Raw genomic sequence first — 14,007 nt, 5'->3', positions numbered from 1 at the left:
AGAGAGAGAGAGAGAGAGAGACATGAGAGGACAAGAGAGGACAAAAAATTGGCAAAATAAATGGAAAAAATGCGAAACACCGCGTTCGGTATTCGGCCTTCGGCCAAACATTTCATTATTATTCGGCTTCGGCCAAGAATTTCATTTCGGTGCATCCCTAGCGTAGGAATCACTGATTCAGACAAACCTCTATCCTTCAGCACCTTGCTTTCAACAGCCAAGCCATTAAAGCCAGAAACTGTAAAGCAGGATGGAAGATTGGCCCTTGGGACAGCAGACCTTCCCTGAGAGGAAGTCTTCAAGGAGCATCGGCAACCAGCCATACCAAGACTGGCGAGGCCAGTCTGGAGCCACTTTAATGCATCTGTGGCGTCAGCCAGAGGATCCCGAGACCGTGCCAAAAACCTCTGTACCTTCCTTGAAATGTGTACAACAGAGAGGGCTGGAACAAATGGGTCTTTCCACCTTAGAATGCCGGCTACTTCCCGAGCTGCCAGGACATTTGTGCTCCCTTGGTGATTGTCATAGACCACGGCCGTGGCATTGTCCGATTGAATTCGTACTGGACACCCCTGAAGATGAATTGTCCAATGATCCATTCAAAGTCTGATTGCTCGGAGTTCCAGTACATTCTGTGCTGAGGACACCTCCCCACGCAAACAGGCTGGCATCCGTGGTGATAACTGTCCAGTACAAAGGGAGTAAGGATTTTCCCTGCCGAAGTGCTGGAGACCGAAGCCACCTCTAGAGACGTGGATTCTTGTCCCATTTCACCAGAATCTCCTTTTCCAGAGATGTCCTGTGGAACTGTGCAAACAGAACAGCCTCCAAGGTAAACACCATCCGGCCCATGCACGCCCAGAGGTATGACCATCTGCTGGACAACAGAAGCTGAATTGCCTCCTGCAATGTCTGGAATTTTTCCACAGGGAGAAACACTCTGGCTGAGGCAGAGTCTAGAGTCAGCAGTCGGAGGCTCCACTCATAGAAACAGATCATCCAGGTACCCCAGTACCGCGATCCCCCGCTGACGAAACAATGCTAGCAATGGGGCCAACACTTTCGTGAAGACCTGGGGAGTGGTGGCGAGCCCAAAGGGTAACGCCACAAACTGATAATGCTCCTAACCCATGGCAAAGCAGAGAAAGCGCTGGTGACCGGCACATATTAGAATGTAAAGGTAGCCATCCCTGATGTCGATAGAAGCGAGAAAATCTCCCTGATGTAGGGACGCCACTACCGGCGAAGGGACTCCATTTGGAACTTCTGTACCCCTACAAAGCACTTTAGCGTTCTGAGGTTCAGAATTGGACGTATCATGCCTTCCTTACTGGGAACTGTAAAGAGGTTTGAGTAAAACCCCAGAAAACGTTCCGAAGTCGGAACAAGAACAATCATCCCTTGAAGTAACAAGTCTTGCATTGCCACAAAGAGACCCCGTAAGCGATCTGGGGACAAGTGCAGGTTGGAAGAGAAGAATCTTTCCGGAGGATAAGACCGAAAATCAATCTTGTAGTCAGACCAAATGACTTTGTGGACCCACTTGTCCTGTACCAGGAAGGTCCACAGATCCGGAAACCAGAGAAGACCCCCCCCCCCCCTAGATACGGGTGAGCCTGCCCCTTCATGCAGAGGAACCTCACTGGGCCACCCCCAACAAAGGCACCCGACTCAGCCACATGGCCTAGAAGGCCGCAGCCTTTTTGTGGACACGCCGACCACCTAGGGGCAGTGGAGGGGAGGGCAGATGCCCAAAACAGCGGGTAGTGGCTTCAGCCACCCTCAATGGGGCAGCCCCACATAGCTCCCCACCAGTAGGCCACAAAGCCCACAAGGCCAGAAGACCAAGAGTGACCACCAAATTTTTAGAGGGGCTGGGGGGGGTAAGGAGAGGAACCCAAGGGTCCCACCGCCCAAGGGAGGGACCCACTTCCACCCCAAAACCCTCCAGGGGAAGAGGGGGGACAGCTACTTACCGTAGAAGGAACAGGGTAGGCACTGCTGACAGACCCCCCCTTCATCAGAAAGGGGGGCTGTCGGCCAGGAGGAACATTGCGACTTAGGCCGAGGCCGGGTTGTATGCACCCTCGCGAGATGTTTAACTCGCAGGTCAGCCCACGTCCAGTGGGGCAATGTCGCAGCCGAACTAGCGCGGAGCTGAGGCCTCTGCACGCCGGACCCTCTGGATCTAGATTATCCAGTCCGTTGCCCAGTCCAAGAGTTGATTGTAGATTCTCACAGGAACAAAATAAAGCTAGGAAAAAGTTCAATTTAAAAAGGAGAAAATTGACAAAACCAGAGATCCCAGCAAGGAACTAGGTCCTTACTCCTGACAAGGCAGAAAAAAAACAAAGTGCCTATAGCTGAGAGTAGGAGTAAACCCCTGGGACTGCCCCATAGGCATAGTCAAGCTTTTTCCTGTCTGGTGTTCTACTCCTGTAGGGGGCAGTATAACCCAATGGTTAAGAAGATAAGGAGCTGTGTCCCTCAATGGATGAAAGAGAAAGTAAAATTGGAAAGACAGGAAAGCATATGTAAATGCATATAGAGCAGGAGTTATGTATTGGAAATTAAATTAAAATAGTTGGCTAAACAAAATTATTCTGCAGTCACTTGACTCTTTCATAGTACACACAGATTAATTTATTTTCATATTAAGGTAGTTTACATGAATACTCTGAAATGTTTGCCGCCCTTTGAACTCAGAATCTTAATGAACAAATCACATTTTATAAAGCAGAGCAGGTGTGGTTAATCTGTAGCTGTCTGGTGGCTGTGGTACTGCAAGTCACAGCAAGTCTTGCAGGCGGGCAACCAGAAGTTACATAAGCATAAAATAAAAAAAAAAGGTAAGTATATGAACAGAATCTGCAGTTAACCAACTTTGTTCTCCAGTTAACAAATCTCATATTTCCTATTCCAAAAAACAAAAAGGTGTCCATACACATTATAGAATCACTCAGTGTTTGACACCTTCAAATGTGGGCAGATACCCAGGCTGACTAATCTCTGGGAGAAAAATTGATAGGTCAAGCTGAACTTTCCTGCTGATTGCCATTACTGTATTTCTCATAGAATTAAAGGATAAGTTCACCTTAAAAAAAAAAAAAAAAAAAAAGTGCATTTACTATTTTTTTTTTAAAAAAAAAAGGTGCCTGGAAAGAATTTTACCAATGATCACTAGATCACTCATCCTATGCAGGTCTCCTGTGCCCATACATTGTGCAGGCAGGCACTTGTACACTGATCAGTATAATTAATGAATTACTACAGTGTTTAACTGCACAGTGGTACTTCACTGAGGACTACAAGCAGACAACCGCAAAAGCGGTTGGTAGTCGTAGTCCATTCATTCACAGAACAATGTAAATGAATGATGCAGCTGGGCGTCTTTTTTTTTTAGATTGTGGCAGCGAGCGCGGGAGAAAATTCCATGCTCACTGCCAAAAGAGGGATGGGGGGGCTGGTATATTTGTAACATGTTACACCCTGAATAGGAGTATAAAATATTACAAAAGATTAAATTATCCGTTAAGCATTTGCTTGATAAATGAACGCAGTGCCTAAATGATACATGTGTGCATACATTGATCAGGGGAATGCCTGTTTGATGATCAAATTGTAAATCTAATGACCACGGGCAGCAAGATGTGATCTTATTCACAGGTAGCTGAATGCCTCCACCCTGGGCCATCTGTGCAAATAGTGTTTGAAAGGATACATTATACACATGTAATCTAAAGTGGCTTTGCGTATCAGTATTCACTGACATTTTGTTTTTTGCCAAATATAACCAAACCCTAGCATGCAGCACCCTGCACTAAACTGAGTATAGACACCAGTACGCTTGACACATGCTAATGGCCATTTCACACACTGTGTATGACAGCGCAGCAACAAAGTGTGCCTGAAAGGTGTTAGTACTAAAAGCAGGTATTCCTCACAATAACCAATCAGATTCAAACCTGTCTGTCTGACAAGTGATTGTGGACAGCCAATTCTTAGCACTGACATTTGATATACAAGGCGCTGTTCCCATAACTTTAATTTACAGCTTTGACTGGGAAAAAGTTAAAGAATCCCAGGTATTAAGTGACGGTGCAAAATTTTCAGAAACCAGTAGTCTGCTGGCAAAAAAACATTCCAAATAATAAATTATTCTCAAATTACCTTTTTATTATTTAAAAATTGAATAAAGGATTAAAGCACCTCTTTGCATTTTTTATTGATCATCCTTCAACTCTTCACATATGAAACATGCAGCATTACATTACTCTTGCTTTGACGCATACAAACATTTCCAAAAGGTAGTTTACTCCTTGGCAACCAGTACAGAAATGTACTTTAAACAGTGACATTAACTTTGTGTAAAACAAAAAAAAAAAAAAAAAAAACTGTGCCAGTGCAAATAATTACACCCAGCGACTACATATGGTCATCACATCTTCTATAAAAGGATTACGAAGACCTGCCTTGGATACATATTGTATGCGGACAGTTATCTACATGTTCCTTCTGAAAAGATGATCTAACATGTACTAAGTGAAGTACTACTGCAAAATATCAGTATCCTCAAGAGTTCAATATCTGTCATGCTGGACTGGAGTACTGTCCATTCTTGTAAGCACTAGCACAAGGAATTTAGATTTAACAAAAATGTTTACAGAATTTAAAATAGATGTACCAGTATTAAAGAAGACTCTTCATATATGTGCACAATATTTACTTTTTGCCCTTTATGCAGCTATTATGTCCCATTAACAGGAATCTTCCAGCCCGAGTCAACAATCTGCCAAGACCTCAGGTTATCTTGAAGAAGGCCTGTTCACTTACAATAAAAAGATGAAGGTATGTGCAGGAGGTAGGAAGTGGTATAAAGGGGATGCTAAGCTTTAACAGTATATATATATTTTGTATTTTATTTTACTTTAAAGGACCTCCTTTTCCTATAACAGGAGTACAGAAAGCACCGAGCAGACATCCCACTTCAACTTGTGTCTAAACATCCTGTATTCTATTTTGGGTTAATATTCTAAAGCAGAACGTTGTGGGAAGTGCTCACGCAGTGATGTCATTCGTTGTATAAAAGAGTTAGCCCGCTTTATTTTGATTTTTTTTTTTTTTTTTTTTTGCTGCTTCTTTATGCCCCCTTCCGTGCCTCAGAATTCTTCTCACCACATGGTGTAACCTCCGTCCGAGCCACCCATGAAGTAATTGCCTTTTCTTTGTGTAACCACAACATTGGCACCTTGCATGGCTGCCAGCTGGGCTGCATTTGGAGGACAGCCAGGTGGTGGTGGCTAAAAAAGAAAGAAAAAAAAAAACATGAAAAATGCTTCTGGGTAGGTTTACAATTATTGTGATTTAAACAGGAACAAGAATAGGATGACTGTCTCTACTGCAGTTATTTAATGTAATTTACACACTAAAGCATCTCTTGGCGAAAGGGCTACGCTTTTTTTTTTTTTTTTTTTTTTGTGAAAACTCCAGGAAGAAGAAGAGAAAAAACAAAGAACTAAGCTTTTGCTAAACCCTACGATTGTTTGCAATAAAAAAACAAAATTAAACAAAATTAAATGAGCCTTTTAATGCCCATTCACTGAGCTACCCCACTCCCCCTCTCCAGAAATGCATACTAACGTGACATCGACACAATGGTTGCAGCTCTAATATTGGTTTACATCCAGCTACCCAAGTCTTTACTGTCTTGATCACACCTGCACATTACCACCCTATAGGCTTCCATCTATCATCCAGCATCAAGATATGACACCTTTAGAATTCAATGTGGCACTACTGCACAAGCATGGCCAGGACATGGGCAAAGATGACTTCCAGTATTGGACGTAGACAAATAGCGGAACTGCGGCTGTTGAATCAAAGTAAATAAGCATCTGTTGAGGGTGGGGTAAAGTAGGTTAGGTCAGGGGAAGGTAGCAAGGGGTTTTAAAGTGCACTTCTCTTTTAAATGGTTTTTAACCACTTGACAACCAGCAACGTACTAGTACGTCACTGGAATTTGAGGAGTTACACTGGAATAATGCCTGCAGCTTTTCAGCCAGTGGTCAGCTAATTTGCCGCCGGATTGCTTTTACAAGCAGCAGGAGGGGAGACCCGAGTGTTCAGTCGGCTGACCATAATGCTCATGGGAGTTTGAGATGGCCCCATTCAGCTCTATGGTCTAGGAAACGGGAAGCGATGATCATTTAATTACTTCTGGTTTCACTGGATGTAAAACAAACCTTTTCGTGGTTAAAAAAGGCATTGGATCATACCGATCATGGTATGATCCGAAGCTTTCGAGGGGAGATCTGTCATTTTACTCCAACCTTTCAATATTTTTTTTTTTTTTTTTTTTTTAGAAAATGTCCCCATTTCAGTAAAATGTGTCCTTTTGAAATCTAAAATTTGTGTTTTTGTAGAAGATTTTTCAGTTCTTGTTTTTATATTAAAGTGAAAGTCTTTTTTTTTTTTCAATATAACAAACATGTTATACTTACTTGCTCTGTGCAGTTGGTTTTGCACATAGTGTCTCTGATCCTCCTCTTCTCGAGTCCCTCTTTGGTGACAAAAAGTGTCACTTAGGTGTCAGATTTGTCTGCCACAATGTCGCAGACCCGCTAGAAATCGCTGATCGCCGCCATTACTAATAACAATAAAAAAAATAAAAATAAATCTATCCCTCTATCCCATAGTTTGTAAACGCTATAACTTTCGCGCAAACCAATTAACCGGGAACGACAAACCTCAGGCGCCAGGTCGCTATTGCGACTAGAAAATGCAGACTGGTGCCTGGTGTCAGTCCCAGTGGCTAGCATGGGGGGGGGGGGGAGCAGCCAGGTGCACCATTGCCTGGGCAGCCGGCACAAACTTTTGTTTTTTGAAGCCTGGGGTGACGAAGGGAAGCGCTGTGATGCCGGGTTAAAGGAGGAAAGGGGCAGGACTGTGAGGGGTGGGTTAGAGCAGACAAAGGGCTGTAAAGTAGTAGGAACAGCGGGTCTGAAGAGGGGCGGAGCTGACAGGGGCAGAGTGGAGCCCCTGGCAAAAGTGTGCCCTGTGCGTCTCTCTCCTCCCCCCTGCTGAGTATGCATCTAGATCGAGCTTTCCGGGGAGACTCCCTGGAACAGGAACCGGCGGCTCTGAATAGGCTCAGCAATAATCCCGAGCTGGATACCACCTTGCAGGGATACCCCGAGCACTCCGGTTCCCCCCACTGGATGAGCCCTGACTGCGGCCCTGAATCAGATCCAGCCAGCCCAAGAGCCCTCTACCCCCTGAACAGCCGGTGTGGCCACCTATTAGTGCCCATATTAGTGAACATCAATGCTACCTTATCACTGCAGCCTTATCAGTGCCCATCAAAATGCTACATTATCAGTGCAGCCTCAGTGCCCATGTTAATGTCCATTAATGCTGCCTTATCAGTGCAGCCTCATCAGTGCCCATGTTAGTGTCAAATTCTGCCTTTTCAGTGCAGCCTCATCCAAGCACATCAGTGAAGAAAAATTACCTATTTGCAAAATTTTAGAACAGAAATTAAGAAATTAGCTTTTTTGTTTTTTTAATGTATTTAGCAAAAAATAAAAAACCTAGTGGTGATCAAAAACCACTAGAAGAAAAATAGGTCTCAAATAAAATTGGAAAAATTTAATTTGGGTACAGTATTGCATGACCGCGCAATTGCCTTTAAAAGTACAACAGCGCTGAAAATTGGCCTGGGTGGGAACGAGATGAAAGTAACCAGTAGGCAAAAGGTTTAAAAAAAAAATAAAAATAAAAGAAAGAAGGACGATTTTTGGAAGGAACAATTGACATGGACCAAGAAACACCTTATCCCTGTAAACCACCAGGAGGGGTGAATGACAAGACAGCGCCGCAGTTCAGACACCCTGTGCGCAGAAGTAATGGCCACCAAAAAAGCCACCTTACGAGACAATTTAAGCAGGGGAATCTCCCTAATATTTTCAAAGGGAGGCTTCTGGAGAACAAACACCAAATTGAGGTCCCACGGTGGCAATGGAGACCGCACCGGGGGAACCAAGCATCTCACGCCCTGTAGAAAGGTACGCACTAACAAGTGTGTGGCCAACGGACGTTGAAAGAAATCCGCCAAGGCTGAGAAATTGCCCTTGAAGGTACCCAAGACCAGGTGCTGCTTAACCCCTCGGAGGGAAGCCAAGACCCGAGTCACCGAAAAGGAGGAGAGGAGGAACTCGGGAGGGATTCACACCATGCAATGTACGTCTTCCACGTACAATGGTAGCTCTTCCCACAAGATGATTTTCTAGTTTTTAACAGCGTAGGAATCACCAAGTCAGACAACCCTCTAACCTTCAGCACCTGGTGTTCAACAGCCAAGCCGTCAAAGACAGCGACTGTAAAGCAGGATGGAAGATTGGCCCTTGGGACAGCAGATCTTCTCTGAGAGGAAGTCTCCAAGGAGCATTAGCGACCAGCCATACCAGATCAGTGTACCAAAACTAGCGAGGCCAGTCTGGAGCCACTAGGATGACCGGAACCCCTTCTGCCTCAAACCTGCGTACGAGTCTCGGCAGAAGCTGAAGAGGAGGAAAGGCATAAATCAGACGATATTGACTCCAAGGAGCCACCAGCGCATCTGTAGCGTCGGCTAGAGGATCCCGAGACCATGCCACAAACCTATGAACTTTTCTGTTGAGGCAAGAGGCCAACAGAACCACCTTGGGAGTACCCCACCAGAGACACAACTGATGCAACACCTCTAGATAAAAAGGGACCATTCTCCCTGGTCTAACGCCTGTCAACTGAGAGAAAACGCTTGCCAATTTTCCACCCCAATTTTACAGCAGAGAAGGCTGGAATGAATAGTTCTGCCCACCTTAGAATGCCGGCTACTTCCCGAGCCGTCAGGACACTTCTTGTTGCCCCTTGGTGATTGACATAGGCCACAGCCGTGGCATTGCCTGATTTAATCCGTACAGGACACCTCTCGAGACGACGTGTTCAAAGATCCAGACAAAGTCTGATCGCTCAGAACGCCAGTACATTGATTGGTAGCCTAGACTCTTCCAGAGACCAGACCCCTGGGCACACTGTGCCAAGCATGCCTTCCCACCCGGACTGGCTGGCATCCATGGGGATAACCGTCCAGTACAGGGGAAGAAATTTTCCCTGACGAAGTGCAGGAGAATGCAGCCACCAAACCAGGGACCCTTTCGTACTCTGGCTCAACAGGATCAGATTGTCCAGAGATCTCGTGTTGAACTATGCAAACGGAACCGCCTCGAAGGTAGACACTATCAGCACCAGCATCTGCATTGCAAGTCCGAAGAGACGACTGTCTGCTGAAAAGCAGAAGCCGAATTGCCTCCTGCAACATTTGAAGTTTCTCCAGGAAGAAACACTCTGGCTGAGGACGATTCCAGAGATAGGCCCAGGTAGTCCAGGCTTGTGGACGGAACCAGAGCAGACTTCTGAAGATTCAGAATCCAACCACACTCCCTCAGCATTTGCAGAGTATTCTCCAAGTTGTCCAACAAGGCAGTCGAAGACTCTGCTCGTAAGTGCATATCGTCCAGGTACCCCAGTACCACGATTCCCAGCTGATGCGGTAATGCTAGGACCGGGGCCAACACTTTCGTGAAGACCCGATGAGCGGATGCGAGACCAAAGGGTAACGCCACAAATTGATAATGCTCCTCGCCCACGGCAAAGCTTAGGAAGCGCAGATGGGTGACACATATTGGGTTGTGAAGGTAGGCATCCTTGATGTTGACGGAGGCGAGAAAGTTCCCCTAATGTAAGGATGCCACCACCGTGCGAATGGACTCCCATTTGGAACTTCTGTACCCGCACAAAACAGTTTAGCTCCTGGAGGTCCAGTATTGGATGCACCTTGCCCTCCTTCCTGGGGACTGTAAACAGGTTTGAGTAAAAACCTTGAAAATGTTCCGACTTTGGAACCGGAACAATCACCCCTTGAAGTAACACGTCTTTCACCACGCCATAGAGCTTCTTTAGGCGATCTGGGGACAGGTGCAGGTTGGAAGGGAAGAACCTTTCCAGAGGATATGATCAAAACTCAGTCTTGTAGCCGGAGCGAATGACTTCGTGGACCCACTTGGGTCAGCGAGGTCCACGGATCCGGAAAACAGTGAAGACGTCCCTCCACCCCAGATACGAGTGAGGGCGCCCCTTCATGCAGAGGAATGTTTGTCTGCAGGTCTGGCAGAACCCACTCGTGGTTTGCCCTACCAAAACTTCCTTACCCTTGGAAGCCTGAGGAAGAAGAGTACTCTTTTCCCTGTGAGGCCTTTTCCAAGCAAGCTCCAAACAGGCGATCCCGCACGAATGGAAGAGCAGACAAGCTCTTTTGAGAAACCGGGTCCACAGACGAGCATTTCAGCTGGATAATGCGCCATAGGACCACCGCTGAGACAGTCAGTCTAGAAAGCAGGGGAGCGTGGTTTCTTCTCCAGGACCCGGCGTAGAATTTTAGCCCAATCAGTCATAGCTTTTGACACTAGGGCAATAGTAAATACCGGACTAAGTGCCGACCCAACCACAGTGACCATATGGGGGGTCAAGGCCTCCGACCGCCTAGCAGCCAGGTCTGAAGACCGGGGACTCCTGAACCGGAATTACAGTGGCTTTATTTACCTGGAAACCAGGGAGTCCACTACATTTTTTAAAGGAGGGACTCACCGTAAGGGTACCACATTGCAAAACGCTTAGGGATTGCAAAGGTGTGCTTAGGGCACCCCCATTGTTTTGAGACAATATAGTCAAAGGCGGCGGGAAAGGGGAACTCTAGACCACCAAGATGGGGGGGGGGGAACGTGAACTGGAAGGGAGAGGAGCTTGGGGGTCCTACCATCCCAGGGAGGGGCCCACGTCCACCCCAAAACCCGCCAGGGGTAGGGGGGCTGCTTACCACACCAGGAGCGGTGCTCAAGGCCCTGTTCCGGACAACACTCCAGGATAATGTGGGTGCTGTCGGCCAGGAGGAAACCCTGTGACTCAGGCTGAAGCCAGTTCGCATGTGCCCTCACGAGACGTTTAACTCGCAGGCAAGCCCCCGCCCAGTCGAACTAGGTCAGGCCACCCTAGCGCAGAGCTGCGGTCTGCACGCGCTCACTGGCCGGACGGGGGGGGGGGGGCACTAAAGATCTAGATTATCCAGTGCGTGGCCCATTCCGGCACTTAATTGTAGATTCTCACAGGAACAAAAATAATAAAGGTAGGAAAAAAAATTCCATTTAAGAAAAATGGCCAGGACCAGAGATCCCAGCAAGGAACTAGGGTCCTTACTCCTGACTGGGAGACCCTTTAGCAGGAAATGGGAGTATACTCCCAGGGACTGCCCCATAGGCGTGTTCCAGCTTTTTTCCCTGCCTAGTATCCTACTCCTGTAGGGGGCAGTATAACCCTACGGTCAAGAAGATGAAGTGCTGTGTCCGTCAATGAATGAAAGAGAAATAAAAAAAACGAAGAGGTGATCAATACCATCAAAAGAAAGCTCCATTTGTGGGGATAAAAAAAGGACATCAATTTTATTTGGGTACAGCGTCGCACAACCACACAATTGTCAGTTAAAGCAATGCAATCCCGTATCGCAAAAAAATACCTGGTCATTAAGGGGGGTAAAACCTTTCCAGGGCCGAAGTGGTCAAACCAAAAATATTGGTGATCACTAGAAGCTAAAAATTCTATCCCACCACAACATTGGACAGTCGTTTCCCATTTATCAGTACTAGGTCTAGATTATCGTCACTTTTTTTTTTTTTTTTTTAAACAGATACTTGCTCCCACTTCCTCATTCATCACTATGTTCAGTCTGGCATTCCAAATCCCCTCCACCCGCAGCCTCCTTGGATCACGTCACACATCCCAGGAGGCTACAGGGCTAGTCTCCCAGCAGTCAACTGTCTCATGCATGCACAGTAGGGAGCGCTGGTTGTGAGCCATCAGGAAGTGACAGCCAGCTCCCAAATCCAAGATGCAGCAAGGGAACCTAAAACTGGGCATACATGGGTAGTTTTTTTTTTTTTTTTTTTTAATCAACCAGCAGGCTGACAAAAAACTGAACTGATTCCGCCAACCACACCAATAAGGTGGATAGAGGAATCCTCCCTGCTGTGTTGTTCCGATAGAGCTGTAGCGCTGATCGAACAAAAATTTTCCAACAAGCCTGTAGGAAGGTGCAGTATGCTTCCTCCACTGCAGGTGGCGCCTGAGTGGAGAGGCATCACAGCTTGGAGAGGAAGTCAAAGAAAATTGGGATTCTCTGTGGTTTCCTGGATTCTGGAGATAGCGTTCCAGTTGGCTGCACTGTATCCGAGTGACCCTTGGCGGCTATGTTGGGTCAACAGAGTCTTTGTCCCTGTTCCCCCAAGTTTTGGCGTCCATTCACGAGTGGGCAATGTAGGGACAGGTCACCCGTCTGTCAGGGACAGTATTCCAGATGAGAAGGGAAAGGTTCCAGATGAGAAGGGAAAAACTTAGGGCTCATTAGTTCCTTGGACATCTTCCTATTGGGGTACGAGACAGCCAGGCAGCATTCTGCCCCCTCCAGACAAATGCTGTCAGTTCAGCGCATACCTGCTCCTTTACATGCTGTAAAGAACAGGAAGCCCCCCCCTTATATAACCCCTCCCATACAGGAAGTACCTCACCAGGTTTTTTGCGAGTGTCTTGAAGATGAGGGGCACAGTTGTTAAGCTGAAATTTCTGCCTAGGCTGATTCATTTGAGAATTAAGAGATGGATTTATCGGATTCATTTGGAAGGCAGAATGCTAAAATAAATGGTACCGGAGCCTCGAAAAGACAGAAGACTCAGTAAGGTTTTGCCTGTAATGCAACTTTTTGGTGCTGGACTCTGCCTGACGGAATCCTGGGCACTACAGAATGAATGCAATTCTGGAAGGGTGCTGTACAGGTCCAAGGGAGTAAAACCAGATAATAAAAAGGGTACCCATTCCTTAAAGGTGCTTAAGTGACAAATCCTGTTGTGATGTGGGAAGATTTGGCTCTAAAATCCATAGGTTAAAGTGTTAGCCCACCCTAAAAATCAAAATCCCTGCATCTGTAGACCTCCATGATCTAACACTAATCTATTTAGCCCTGTAAAAGACAAATCATTATACATAACTTTTTTGAAGCCCATCCGATCCGGTCTCCAGCGGCAGCAGCTTTGCAGAGGACACAGCCGACAACGGCTGTGAAATAAATGGGGAGTGACGTCACCAATAGAATTACTATGGGCCTTCCATTGTCAGATGTGTCCTCTATACCCGCCTCCACAGCAAACCCGCAGCTGACAGGTCAGCATGGGATCGGGTCAGATCAGCTTAAACAAAAAAAAAAAAAAAAAAAAAAAAAAAAAAAAAAAAAAAAAAGAAGGTATGTATACTGATTTTTTTCTTTTCTTTACAGGGTTAGATAGGTTAGTGGTAGATCAAGGAGGACTATAAATGCAGAGATTTTAGTGGTAGGATGTACTTCCTTTCTAAGCCCTGCAGCGAGATTGGTAAGTAAAGCCCCTTTATTTACACAAATGGGGTTATAGGATGGCTGCCTTTTTTGTTTTATGCAACTTTCAGTGGTCAGCCATTTTTATTGAATTAGACTGTTTCTATTGCTCTGTTTGACCACCAGGGGGGCACTGGCACAGAGGCCTTGCTTCATAGCTCCAGAATGGCACCAAGGAGACATAGGAGCAAGCAGGCTTATTGCTCCTCTTTCATTAGTCTCTCTTCCTGGTACCTTGGGGCCAGTAAGGTAGGTAGTGAACAAGGCCCACAAGGCTGAAAACGCGTTTACATCTCCATGTCTTTTATGGAGAATCAATACATTTTAAAGATCTTAACCACCTCCTTCCCAAGCCTTATCCGACACTTAGCACCTACAAGAAAAACATCTTTTTTTGCTAGAAAATTACTTAGAACCCCCAAACATTATAATATATATATATATATATATATATATATATATATATATATATATATATATATATATATATATATATA

General features: G+C 45.9%; 1 protein-coding gene across 1 annotated transcript in view; it reads right to left on the bottom strand.

The window, feature by feature from the left end:
- Nucleotides 1-4,916: 4,916 nt before the first annotated feature.
- Nucleotides 4,917-14,007, bottom strand: part of DAZAP2 (DAZ associated protein 2) — a 42,635-nt gene continuing 33,544 nt past the window's right edge. Inside the window, exon 4 of the mRNA XM_082248520.1 lies at nt 4,917-5,300. Coding sequence (XP_082104646.1) covers nt 5,172-5,300 — 129 coding nt within the window. The 3' untranslated portion in view covers nt 4,917-5,171. The remainder of the gene's footprint in view (nt 5,301-14,007) is intronic.

This window comes from Pelophylax lessonae (genome assembly GCF_965119305.1).
Source record: "Pelophylax lessonae genome assembly, chromosome: 2".
In the NCBI taxonomy this organism is placed as follows: domain Eukaryota; kingdom Metazoa; phylum Chordata; class Amphibia; order Anura; family Ranidae; genus Pelophylax; species Pelophylax lessonae.
The sequence above is the reverse complement of the archived record's forward strand: the minus strand, read 5'-3'. Positions and strand labels throughout refer to the sequence as shown.